Raw genomic sequence first — 13,636 nt, 5'->3', positions numbered from 1 at the left:
CCTGGAGACTAGCAGTAGGAGGTCACAAGCAACCTTTCAATTAGCAACCAGCACTGTGATTTAGTATTCTGAAAAGAACTCAGCAACTGATGATGATGGTGACTGTGCTCCAGTTGCCTCAGATCCTTACATCTTGCTAGACCATCAATGCTTGGCCCTTCCAAGATTTCCAAGACCAGGATAAGTGGAATATACCCACTCCAACCCAATCAATGACCTAAATGTTTTCCATGATAAGTAGAGGATCAAATGCAAAGTGAGATACATACTTCCCTTCACAGCATTAGGACAATGACAACTTAGAACTGTTTTCTGCTACCATAATTATATATACACATGTTGGAATAACTTAAGCAGACTACAGTTTCGCTGTTTCCAAAACTCAAGACATAGGCTCATTTCTAAATGATGGTTAGCACAAACTATGGTTTGGCATTATGTATGAATTGAACCCCCCCCCCCCAAAAAAAGATGAGCATAGAAACCAAGATTCCACTACTATTTTACCAACATTTCTACCACCATTATGCCTAACTATGTTCTAAAGGTATCAGACCTATGGGAAAATAAATACATTTATTTTAACTTTCAGATTTCATTTTACTGGGCCCAGAGGGCAGGTGGAATCATTATCTTTGCTCTAGAAGCAGTGAGAGCATATGACTTCTTAAAGGCTTATGTATCCAATGTTTAACAAAAGAGTAGCTCCTAGACAGCAAGTTTTTAAGTACAAAAATGGGGGCAGATATAAATAGGGAGAGAAGTCCCCACAGCAATCACAAGACTGGAGTTTAATCCTCTTTGCACTGTGGCTCATGTGAGAGAAAAACAAAACAATGACCAAAATACGAAAAGGGAGAAAAGTGCATACAACGATCACAAGGCAGGAATGTAAATAGCTCACTCACATAGGATGAGTGAGACGTAGGAGTCTTATAAGCAGTTTCCCCCAACAGCTCTGTTTCAGGCAAAACATAAATCCATAAATCCTTACAGAGGTAGATTATCAGGAAGACTGACCAGCATTTGGAATATGGGCAGCACCCAGAAGGGTGATCTCTGCCCCCCCCCCACTTTTAAGACAAGGATGAGTTATTGTAAGGAGTCTAGTGTTGCCCAACAAAAACAACCACCACGTTCCTGGGGGCAATCCAGGATCTACTTTTGGGGACACCTTTTTGGAGCTCTAGATACCAAACATTCACAGAAATAGGTCAGTGGAGAACATTTTCAATATGAGGCCTTTCGTCATACCACATCTGACTAATGAGACAATTTGCTTGTCTGCTGAAAGCCACTTTGGCTCACTCACTAGTTGATGAGTATTCCACCCCTGTTTTTTCAGTGAGGAGAAAACTTGAACAAAATCATTCCATGAGTTCATCAGGTCCCCTTACCTGTTCCATTGGCTTGTGTCTGTGCTTTCGCAGGCAGCTGAGGAGGAGGTGGTGGCTCTTCTGTTCTAAAACAAAAATTAAAAAAAATAGAATAAGCTGTATCCTTTGAACAAAGCATAGGCATACTTTTACTCGCTTGCTTGAAAAGAAATGCTTTGTTAGTTTTTCAATCCCTGGAAACAAGAAAGGTAGACAGATAAAGAACATGTTTGTTTCTTCATGACAACTGAAGAATTATTTTAACTGAGCCCAAAGGACGCAGACCAAGTTTGCTTTAGCTGCTGAATTATATTTGTCAACATTTTCAATGCTGTAGATATGCAAGTTGCCCCAGACCAGTAACTGGCTTGTAGACTAGCATCAGTCCATCTCTAGCCAAGGAATGTCCATACAGATCCAGCAGCGGTTCTCCAGGGTGTTCTGGCAGACAGAGACCTCTCTCAACAAGTGCCAGCTGAGCTGCTGGATATAGTTTTACCCATTCAACTACTGCAGGCAGGAATTTCTCAATCTGGGAACACAAAGTTAGGCATGCATGACTATGCTGAGAGTGCAAAAGCAAACTACTATGACTCCCTCACAAAGAGGGGAAAATCCACTAGGGAAAGAGAACAGACATGAGCAAAGGTTACAGTTCAGCAGGAGGGAGGAGAGGGAGAGGGAGAGGGAGAGGGAGAGGGAGAGAGAGAGAGAGAGAGAGAGAGAGAGAGAGAGAGAGAGAGAGAGAGCCTGCTCTTCTCTCAAACCACACGAGCAGGAGAAACAAGATAGCAGCGGGAAGCATTAAAAATAGTGAGCAGTTGTTAGATTTCATTTTTGGTAGTGAGGTTGTGTATAAGTGTGTCCCCACAGCCACTGCAATTGATTCTGGGCAAAGAAAACAAATCCTGTCGCATTGCTTATCTTCTTGAAACAATGAGTTTTCTGCAACATGCTTCTTCTTTTTTCAGGGCCAGTCGATTCCTATGCCAAATGCAGTTCTGGTTTAGTAGCACCCTCTGTACTATTAACTATTTTCACATACATGTTCAAGAAGCTGGTCAAATGTCTATGCCTTGCAGCCATCCAACAGGTAACATTCTTGAACCAGAAGGCATTTCTAGCAGTAGATAGCACAGCTGAAGAGAAATATTTTCTTCTTCAGCAACAAGAAGGTGTTTCAACTCAGTGGCCTACTTTTGTTCCTACAACTACAAGTGGTTTTAAAGTCGACTGGAGTTTTACACCTCTCTCAAATGACAAGGTTAGTTCTCCCGGCATTAGGAAAGAAACGAGCTTGCCAGCTGTGCCTGCCCACACCAGTGCTCCACACCTACAGTTCAACCCATTTCTTTCCTAAAGGCAGGAGAACAAATCTCATTTCTTTGCTACACCCTTCATTGTTCTGATACATTCTTGTGTTGCTGTTTGTGGATGTGCATTGTGAAGGACTTAAACAGAGCAAACACCAAGCTTGCTGGGTCAAGCAGCAAGCATGCAGACAATGTGTTTCCCTCACAATGTCCACCTAGACTTGAGGGAAACTTACAGTACATTCCTAAATGGAGCTCTAAATGGAGTTTGAAGGGTAGAACTCTGCTTAGGACTGCACCATTAGTGCCTCCCGATAACCACACTTGGATGCACAGTCTTTAAACCAGAAATTCCCCTTTGGGCTAGATACAGGTTATACCATCCGTTCACAATGATAACGTGGGACTTATCATGGTGTGTGGGGGTGGGGTGGGGTGGGTGAGATGTTCATGCACTTTAACAGCAATGCTGAACTGAGCCAAACCATGCAGGACAATATAAAAGAGGAGAGTTGAATTTATCACCCTGGACCTGTTTTAACATCTTAATGTTCTTAATTGATAAAATGCTGTTTCTGCTGAGGATGGCAGTAACCCTAGTTCAGGCTCATTTAAATTTAGTCGCATGGCAATTAAAGTAGCACAAAATGTCATTCAGAGCTGGCCATGAATGGTTAACGACATATAATTTCACACAGCATCAAAGTACAGGTTTACATACTTCTATTCAACACCAACCCACAGAAACACCCAAGAGTCAGTGCCAAGGAATTAGTAAGCATTTTTATTTTTACAGCTGGCATCCACGAAGCACATGTTGATAGGGAAACCTGATCCCAAGCTGCCTTTAGAGTGTACCAGAGTTCTAGTGTGGTTTCCTGGGGTGCTGTGCTTTGCTGGAACAGCACAGCAATTTGCTTTATTAAATTTGTTAGAAAGACCCACTTCACCTATCTCCAAAGACTTGGACTTGCCTTGTACAAGTAACCAAAGTAACTAAATACTATTATGACCAAAACAAGAGCAATGTCCAGGGTTCTGACAGAAGTCTTCTGGTGGAGTGAATTCTCTAATTGTTTACTATAAAACAACAATAAGTAGTTACAGCCAACAACGATGACCTATTACCGTACCTTTTAAAAAAGCTGTTTACACTTTCAATGGATGTTTCACAATTTATCTATCATTTTAATCTCAACCTTCCCCCAAGGATTTCTGTGCACCATACAACATTCTCCTTTCTTCCATGTTATGTTCATACCAACTTTGCTTGGTAGGTTCAGCCGAGAGAGTGACTGGCCCAGAATCACTCTAAGAACTTCACAGCTGACTAACAATTTGAACCCAAAGACACTCTAACTACAAAACCATATGGACTCTGCCTTACATCACTGGAGAGAATAATTCTGGCAAAAATGAAAGCTAATAGGCCAGAAGACAATGGGCTTAGAAGGGGTGTATGCAAGGGGAAGGCCTTGAGGTGCACAGACCCCAAGTCTCTCTACAAGTATATGGGCAACAGCAGCACCATGGAGAGAGGGAGATGGAATCTTAGTATACCTTATCATAGACCACAGCATAGCTGACCCCTGTGTAAGCAATTTTGCTTAATAAGTGCAGAGATCACAAACACACACATACCCTCATCATTCTTCCCCAACCCCCCAAAAAACCCTCATTTGTTTCAACTGTAGTGCTTCACACATTCCAATAAATTATTATGTTAATTAGATATATTCTGTTCTATTCAAGAACAGAATAGAGTGGAACAAATAGGAACCCGCAAAGACTAGCAGAAGGCATCTTATTTCCCCTTCCCCCACTACTGCCACTTTCCCTTTCCTGAAAGTCCCTATAGCCTCTCCCCATCTCCTGCTCCCTTCCCTCCTTAGGGTTGCCAGCTACAGGTTGGGAAATTCCTGAAGATTTGGGGGTGGAGCCTTGGGAGGTGAGGTTTGGGGAGAGAAGCAACCTCAGCGGGGTATAATGCCATAGAGTCCATTCTCCAACACAGCCACTTTCTCCAGAACTGATCTTGGTCATCTAGAGATCAGCTGTAATTCTAAGTAATTCCTCCTTCACCTGGAGGTTGACAACCCTAGTTCTCATGGAGGAAATGACTACTTTGGAGGGTGGAGTCGGTGGGATCCCCCCTCCTCAAACCCCATTCTCCCCAGGTCCTCCCCCAATCAGGTATTTCCTATCCCTATCTCTTTCCCACCCCAACAGCCAACCTTATCTGCCCCTCTGTTTTAAGCTTTTCCTCTCTCTGCCACCACCAGCCTCTACCTAGGAAAACCGCGGCCCAGTTTTGTGATGCCGGACACTGGGCCAGGCACAACTGCATGGCATGTGACCCTCAAAGACTTGTGGGGTGGCATCTCACTTTCCTCTCTATCCCCCTCCCCACACTGTTTCCTCTTTCCCTTCTGCTAGCTCATTTTCTCCTCAGCCATCCATGAAACCATCTTTTATCTACCTCCCATCTTCACCTACATTTATTATTTGTGTACTTCATTTTTACCCCACCTTTCTTCACAGTGGGGACCAAAGCAGCTTACATTATTCTCTTCTCCTTTTTATCCACACAACAGCCCTGTGAACTAGGTTAGGCTGACTGTCCAATATCATCCACTGTGCTTCCACAGCAAAATGGGAATTCAAACCTGGGTCTCCCAGACTTACTTTGAAGTTCTAACAACTATACTACACTGGCTTTTATAGGGGGGCTGCTATTGAACAGTAACAAGCAGCCAGGCCTAGCTGAGTCATGCAAGTCGGGTGGTATCAAGTCACCCAGAGGTTGCTTCCGGGCAAAGGGCTACCAACCTTTAAATGAGACCTGGAGATCTCCTAGAATTACACCTGATCTCCAGATGACAGGGATCTGTCCCTCTGGAGAAAATGGTTGATTTGGAGGGTGGACTTGTGCTGTGTGCACCTTTCTCAGTATTTTTTGGGTTCAGGCTTAATAAATTTTTGAAAAATGAAATTTTTTGAAAAATCTGAAAAAAGCTGAATACTTATATTGGATTTCTTAGGATAATAAAAAATTGGGTTTATTAACCCAAACCCGAAATATACGCAGCGCAGAGCTGAACGCTGGGCTTAGCCGAGCCCAGTGTTCAGTTTGCTGCCACTGCCATCTCCAAAATCCACATGGACTTCAGGGGCAGCAAGGACTCAAGCCAGCAGGTAAGTGAGGGGGAGAGGGAGGGGAAATGGTGGTGGGGCCAAAGCAGCATTATTTTTCAGCATTATTTGGATTTGCTTTTCCGCTCCCTTTAATTGCCACCATTTTTTCTGATTAAAAAAAAAAAATACCAAGAAGGTATTTTGGGTTTTTTTCCCGGTTTGGCTTTAGCCAAATGCACACCCATAGGGTGGACTTTATGGCATATTTGGCTGAGGGCTCTCCCCTCCCCAAACCCTTCCCCCCTCAGATTCTCCAGGAATTTCCCAACCTGGAGCTGGCAACCAAAACCTGCCTGGAAAGGACCCTGCTTCCTCCTCCTGCCCTTCACTTACAGAAACTGAAGCCTGGAATGCTGTGGTTGCCTAGCAACAGCCACTGAGGGAATCCATTGCTTAAAGCTACAGCCACTCCTTTTATTTTTTCAGATTTTTTAAACCACCCCAATGATTTTTTTTAAAAAATCACATTGTTCTGCAAACCTGGGGCTATATTCAGGTTTATAGAAAGTTATGTTTTGCCCATTCACAGCTTTGGTCACTAGACTTAAGTATCCAAAACTTTGGCTGTCTTCACTATGAGAATATAAGATACCATTCTGTTCCAGAACAGAATTGTAGCCATTCAAAAGTAGCCATTCTTCATAGAACATCAATGCTTATGAAACTTGTCAAGCTATAAATAACTGACAAATAAAGCCAACTTGGTCTTCTGCTGATGCTTCTGAGGGGACGGAGGCTCTGTGATCTCATTTCTCTGCTCTCCCAACTTTGTATACATGGGCAAAGAACGCTTTGAAATAACCGAAACATTAGGCAAAAGGAGGTATCATGGAAAGGGAAGACTCAATCATAGGCAGCCAGTGTGGCATAATGTTTAGAGTGTTTGACTAGGATCTGGGAGACTCGGGTTTAAATTTCCATACCCTCATGAAGCTCCCTTGGCAACCTTGCACCAGTCATTCTCTCTCAACCTAACCTACCTCACAATGTGGTTGTGTGGAAAAAATGAGAAAGGCACATACCACCTTGGAAGAAGTGTGAGTTAAAAATGTATTAGATGGGTACATACTAAATTATATTAAATGCATGTAATACACTGTAAATGCATGTGCATCTAGTAGTAAGGGGCAAGAGTGCAGACATGCCATGGACTTGGAAAAAAACAGAGATTTGCCCTGCTGCATACTATACTCAACACAACCATTTTAAAAGCACATTTGCCATGTGTTGGTTTCACAAACAAGTACCTTACAAATACATGCCCAAGTCTTCTCTTATGAACCTTTAGCCTGGAGTGCTCTGGATTCCACATCACTTCTCCTACCAGGAGGCCAGAGAATAAAAGAGACTGATTCTGACTACTGCCTTTTACAATGCTCCTTCTGCAGCCATGTCAAACACAGGCTTCCTGATTACCAACTAGGAAAAAGCAGGAAGCTGGAAAATCACATCCACAGAAGCTGCAAGAGTTCTGCTGCTCTTGAACTCCTCATGGGGTGGCAATGATTGATTTTTGGTATTTTATGGTAGATTCAGTGACAGTGGTAAAGCTGGAGCAACCAAACACCCATAAAAAGCAGGTTGCAAAATAATGCCTGGGCTGCTGGGCTAAGGACTCTCCAAAAGACCCTAGAGATGGCACAGGGTGTTTCATGTCACTTCAGCAATTCTCTACAGTCAGGTCAGGAAAATTGGGCCAATATCCCAATGCAGGCCCTACCAGCAAGAGAGCCAAACACTACATGGAGGACAGTGTTGCACATAATAATTTTCAAAAACTATGTGCCATAAAAATTATCCAACAAAAACAAGGGATCACAATGTGCAAGATAAATACAAAAGAGCAATACACTATGAAAAATACACCATTCGTGGCAAATTAGTATACATAAATTATTGTTTGCAATGGCAATGACGTAATACATACAATAATTTTAACCAATTGTTGTTTACAGTAACAAAAAGCATACTGCATACATAATGTATACAGTAACAAAAACATAATGTATTCAGTAGATAGGACAGGAATCCAGATGTTGTCCTGTTTCAGCAATCTTCTTGAGCCTAGCTAATCAACACTACATTGTATAATACTGTAATAAATTACAAAAACCCTATGAATTATGACTCAGCTGGATGGAAAAAAAAGGGGGCTTTATCTCCCCAAAACAACAATTGCAAAATGTGTATTGAGAAACCAGAGCTCTGCCCGTCTTCAATTTTTTAGGACTTTAAAAGCAGGGGGGAGCATCTAAAAACAATGTCATCATTAAATATAAAAAAATTGCTGAAACTACTATTACAATTAAGCTACAAAGAAAGTACTCAAGAATTTAACCAACAGGATAATACTGCCTGTGCTGGCTTGAAATGCTGTCTAGCTTGGTAATCACAGAAAAGCTTAATTAAGGTGAGGATAATTATAGCCATTCCATACAGCTGTGTGGTGTGGTACATATCTGTAAATGACCAAAAACGTAAATCATCACACGGATGCCCTTTTCCAACAAAATTACTGTATATATTACTTCATTGCCATTGCAAACAATAATTTATGTATACTAATTGGCCACAAATTGTATATTTTAATAGTGTATTGCTCTTGTATAAAAATTATCAGATCATTAGTTGACCCACCAAACAATGCCTCCTCCTAACTAGGGTCTGGCACTGCATTTCAGTATAGTTAAGGTCTTACTCCAGTTTAGAAAACAGGTTCCCACCTATTTGAAAGGGAGGTGAAAATGCTTTAACAGCATCTACTCAATTATTTTTCAAAGTCTACATCTGTTTTCCAAAATAATTCAACTCAAGGAGTTAATTAAACTCAGAAGATTATAGAACCTTCACACACCTTCACTGCCAAGTCATTTACTGGTAACTATAAGCATAAGAGCTGTTGGGTATTAAAAAGTTCACAGAAAACATAAAAAGCTGCAACATTAAGACAGAAGGCTAAATATCAGAATAATTTTTTTTAACTTGGAACTGAAAATAGTGTGAAGGTATCTGGCAGGCCTATTTGAACAGGTATGGTATCTCTAAAGAAACTTGAAGGATTTCATTGTGTCTTGTAGCTATGGCACACAGGGGGGAGAATGAAATACTAAGAGATTTATCGATACCATGTTGACCCAAGTCAGGTAATCAATGCAGAAATATACAGTCCCCCATGGAAATCGAAAAATGCATGTACATATTTCTGCTTTGCTAATAAGGCATTGCTACCAGTAATTATAGTTTTGTTATACGATAAAACTAGCTCACAGCCTGTAAAACTCAGTAGCGACAGAATGCAATTTATACCAGACAAATGGTTGCTCAGATCCTTTCAAATCATTTAGACATTTGTTTCACTGGCAAAGTGCCTCCTGGAGCAGATGCTATACTAAGTGCTAAGCAATCCCCACAGCACCTTCGTAGAAAGCCCTATAAAATTGACACCATGGTGTTTTTAGAATTAAATATGAGATTCTGAGAAAGACAAATAGAAGAATAATAAAAGGAAGACCACTTCCCACTTTCTCTGGCTTTTTAAAAACTGCCATCTTTTCTCCTTTTCACATAAACATACTTTAGCAACTTCTAAGGGCTGCGAGTACCACAACCGCTCCAGTCAGAGGGATCAAGCACTGTGATCATGCAATTATGAGAAGCTGATTTTCTTGTGCCAGCAAAGCTGGGGTGATACCTCAAAAAAAAACCTCTCAATGCTGCAATGCTTCAATATCGATCCACCAGTCTTACAACGCTGCTTGCTTTGCTTACAACACTACTCATTTTGATGTTATGGTTTTTCCTATAACAATAATGACCCAAATTCACCCTCTAGTGGAATGACATCAGTGGACTGTGCTTGAAGGATGAATTTGCCGTATATATTTTGTGTTAAGACTTGGTTGGAGCCACACCAAGCATAACTAATCAAAAGAAAGAGGTGGGCGGCATTTTTGTAGATGAGCAGGTCAGTATGAAACAAACAAGATACACATCGCTCACATGATGCATTCCAGCTCTTGAACATGGCCACACAAACATTTCCCAGACATCTGATATCTCTGGTACTTCATCTCACTTACCTGGAAAAAAACAGCTTCATTACTTCAAAGTTTGTAACAACTAATTCCTCACTTCACTCACATGGATATCAGATTTTATTACCCATCATGTCACTGATTCAGTGCCATCTAGAGAGCAGACTGTCCTCCAGACCATTGGTCACACTGCAGCTTGTATTGTGGATTTCCCTTACCTTGTTTTGAGTATTTCATTGACTTTTTGTTCCAGTTCTATCCTCCTCTGACGTTCTTTTTCTAGCTCTTGTTTCAATGTTTCAGCATTTGTTTCTTCTCTCAGCTTCCTGAGCTCCTCCTCTGTTAAGAAAGGAAGATTATTTTGATTCTGCATAATCAACCCAAAACTAGGTAGGAATTTAAATTACCACACACACTGAGACTGTATCTGTGAAATCAGGAGTGGATCTTGGAGCTCACGTGCACCACAGGTAAGAAGTAGACCAAACTGGGGAAGGGAAGGAACCAGTATCTTCCCTGACACTCAAATTTGATTTATAATGCAAGTGTCTAGTTAGAGCTCATGGCTCATCCCAAGCCATTATGCTGCTATAGATGCACCACATGTTCACAGCTTAGGCAGGCCCAATGATGGAGCCGTGGTGTACACAGGTGGCATTACTATGTGTTTTCATCTAAAGATAATTTGAGTGAAGTAATGTCAAGCAATTGATGCAGCCCCACCTATTTTCATTAAGAGGTCCTCTTACGCCACACAGTACCTGAAACTACAGCCATGTTGCAATAATGGAAGTTGCCACTCTTACCATCCATAGCATCAATATCAAAAGAGGAGATCCCTCGCCTTTCACAAGGAGCAGCGTTACTGCTCAGCACAAACCTCTTTCCACATTTTGGAGACATCAGTACTGCTGAACTACAAAAAGAGCCATCGCCTGCTTCTCTTCAATTACTACTAAAGTGAGATATCACCTGTTCGCTGTTTATTAAAAAGGCTGTAGCATATTTTAAGGGTACAACAAAATGTAAACTAGTACCCATTATGCAAGAGATGATGGGCTCTAGTCTATACTGTGAGTCCTATGCACTGTATGTTGTAAGTAATAATAAATTTAACAAATATTTATTTTAGGTTTTTTTTTTTTCAAATTTATATCCCAATTGCAGCTTTAGGTAGTTCCTAGGCATAAAGTAAGTGAGAAAGGTCATCTAGATGGATCTGTGATAACATCTGGGGCAATTTGCCAATCCCTGGGCCCCCGACCCAAGTTACAAGGTAAGGAAATGAGCTGCTAAACTGATATCGAGCACTTTCACACACATTGAATAATGCACTTTCAATGCACTTTTGCAATCATTTGCAAGTGGACATTTCCATTTCGCACAACAAAATCCAGTTGCAAAGTGCACTGAATGTGGATGAAAGTGCACTGAAAGCGTGTGAAAGCAGCTGACAACAATGTAATCCTAAACAGCATTTTGCCCTACTAAGCGCATTTACTTCAGCAAACTTAAAATGGTATGACTCAAATTTAGGATTAGAAAAGAGCAAGAGTCCAGTAGCACCTTAAAGACTAACAAAATTTCTGGTAGGGTATGAGCTTACCCTACCGGACATTTTGTCAGTCTTTAAGGTACTACTAGACTCTTGCTCTTTTCTACTGCTACAGACAGACTAACACGGCTACCCACCATGATCTAATTTAGGATTGTTCTGGAAGCTGTTTTCCATACAATTATTTCTTCAAAGAAAAGCAGTTCAGAAGAGGGCCACAAGTTCAGTTTAAATACTCCGTTCAGATTTAAATCAAAACCATGTTATCTCAGAAATACAAATTTACTATAGCTGAAACTTTTTTTAAAAATGCAATGATTTTTATCCACACAATGGGAATTTTGTGACATCAAGTATGAATAAACTGAGTGGATTGCTAACAGGTTCTTCTTCTGTATCAAATCTGTATCTTCAGATTTGAGAATTACTCATATTAGAAAGGCCCAAAGTTCCTAACCTAGTAACTATCGAATAAGCAAGGGTACCCTTCAGCAGTTAGCAGCTGACACAAATACAACACTGAAGAGCACAGCTGATCAGAAGGGGCAGAAAGAGATGTAACCCCTCTGTTTCCAGAGGGGAGCTCGTAGACACGACCCTTAAATGTCAAACTGTACATTTTACTACCCAGAAAGCACAGACTTTTACATTTTAGGATTATTGATCTGTACGTTGTCCATCACACCAATCTACTAGCTTCAAAATATCATCCTCTGCATTTCAACACTCTGGTCACATACAGTAAAATAAAACCCGACACCAAAGCAAGAAGAACTGGCATGTTATCAGCTGTAAAGGTCATCTTTGTTGGATATGCTCCAGTATTAAAAGCTACACACTCCATCCATTTCAGAGAGTGAGAAAAGCCATTAAAAAGGTACAGTGGATTGTGTAAACAGAAAGATGATCTAATTTGACTCTTCTCTTTGCCAACAAAGAAATAAATCCTCCACTGAACTTTGAAAAAAAGCTTTTATTACCAGCATGGCATCAGGATCATGACTGTAATACTACTATATACAAACACAGGATGACTCAAAGAAATCATGTATTTCTTTCTGCCACATTCCCACTTTCATAGGCCTCTGTGTCTAATCACTTACCAAACCATTCATTAGGGTAAAGGAGACAGACAGAGCTGAATTCATGCAAAAGCTAAGTAAGCTACACCATAGAGCAGGGGTCCTCAAACTACGGCCCGCGGGCCGGATCCGGCCCGTCAGGGTCCTGAACCTGGCCCCTTTTAAAAATTGCAGCCGCAAGGTAATGCTGGGAGGAAGTGTGTTGATCCCCAAGGGACACGCCGGGGCGGAGCGACGACCTTTTCTCCCCCCCTTTGTGGGGGAAAAAAGAAAGTGACGCTTAGCGCGGGAGGGGATGAGCTCGCCCGGCCACTGTTGCTCCCTGGAAGCCGCGCCACAGCGGGAGCCCTCTCCGGCCACCATCCGTGCGCCAGCCGTGGCGGACTGACCGCCGAGCCTCTCACAGCAGCCGCCACCTGAGCTGAGGCAATGGAGCGACGCTGCCAGAGGCAGCCGCGACCGGCGGGCAGCGCAGCGGCGATGATGGCCGCCGCCTTCCCGCTCCTGCTGGGCGCCCTCGCCCTCCTGCTGGCTCCGGCAGCCGCCTCGATGGAGGCGAAGGAGTGCGACAAGCCCTGCGCCAACGGAGGGCACTGCCAGCCCGGCACCAGCCAGTGCGAGTGCCAGCTCGGCTGGGTTGGCGACCAGTGCCAGCACTGCGGGGGGCGCTTCCGGTGAGACGGGGAGGGAGGGGGGAGATCCCTGATCCCTGGGGGGGGATCAGGTGGGGCTCTTTGTGTGCAATGGGGGGATTAAAATAGGGTTGCCACCCTCCAGGTGCGGCCTTGAGATATCTTGGGATTACAGCTGATGTCCAGACGACAGAGATCAGGGGAGGGGCCCTGACTCAGTGCTGGAGCATCTGCTCAGCATGCGGAAGGTCCGAGGTTCAATTCCCAGCATCTCCAATTAAAGGGACCAGGCAAGTAGGTGAATTGAAAGACCTCAGCCTGAGATCATGGCTCAGTGGTCGAGCATCTGCTTGGCATGCAGCAGGTCCCAAGTAGGTGATGTGAAAGACCTCTCTGCCTGAGACCCTGGAGAGCCGCTGCCGGTCTGAGTAGACAATACTGACTTTGAT

At 42.6% G+C, this 13,636-nt stretch overlaps 1 protein-coding gene across 2 annotated transcripts in view; it reads right to left on the bottom strand.

The window, feature by feature from the left end:
- GRAMD4 (GRAM domain containing 4) overlaps positions 1-13,636 on the bottom strand; it is an 84,704-nt gene that overhangs the window by 22,911 nt on the left and 48,157 nt on the right. Inside the window, exons 4-5 of one of the 2 annotated variants that reach the window (XM_056846789.1) lie at positions 10,137-10,257; positions 1,398-1,462 (exon numbers count right to left, since the gene is read on the bottom strand). In XM_056846789.1, the coding sequence (XP_056702767.1) occupies positions 1,398-1,462; positions 10,137-10,257 (186 nt within the window). The remainder of the gene's footprint in view (positions 1-1,397; positions 1,463-10,136; positions 10,258-13,636) is intronic. The other variant, XM_056846788.1, reaches the window with a different exon arrangement.

Source organism: Euleptes europaea, chromosome 3, assembly GCF_029931775.1.
Source record: "Euleptes europaea isolate rEulEur1 chromosome 3, rEulEur1.hap1, whole genome shotgun sequence".
Classification (NCBI taxonomy): domain Eukaryota; kingdom Metazoa; phylum Chordata; class Lepidosauria; order Squamata; family Sphaerodactylidae; genus Euleptes; species Euleptes europaea.
This window is presented reverse-complemented; position numbering and strand designations above follow the sequence as displayed.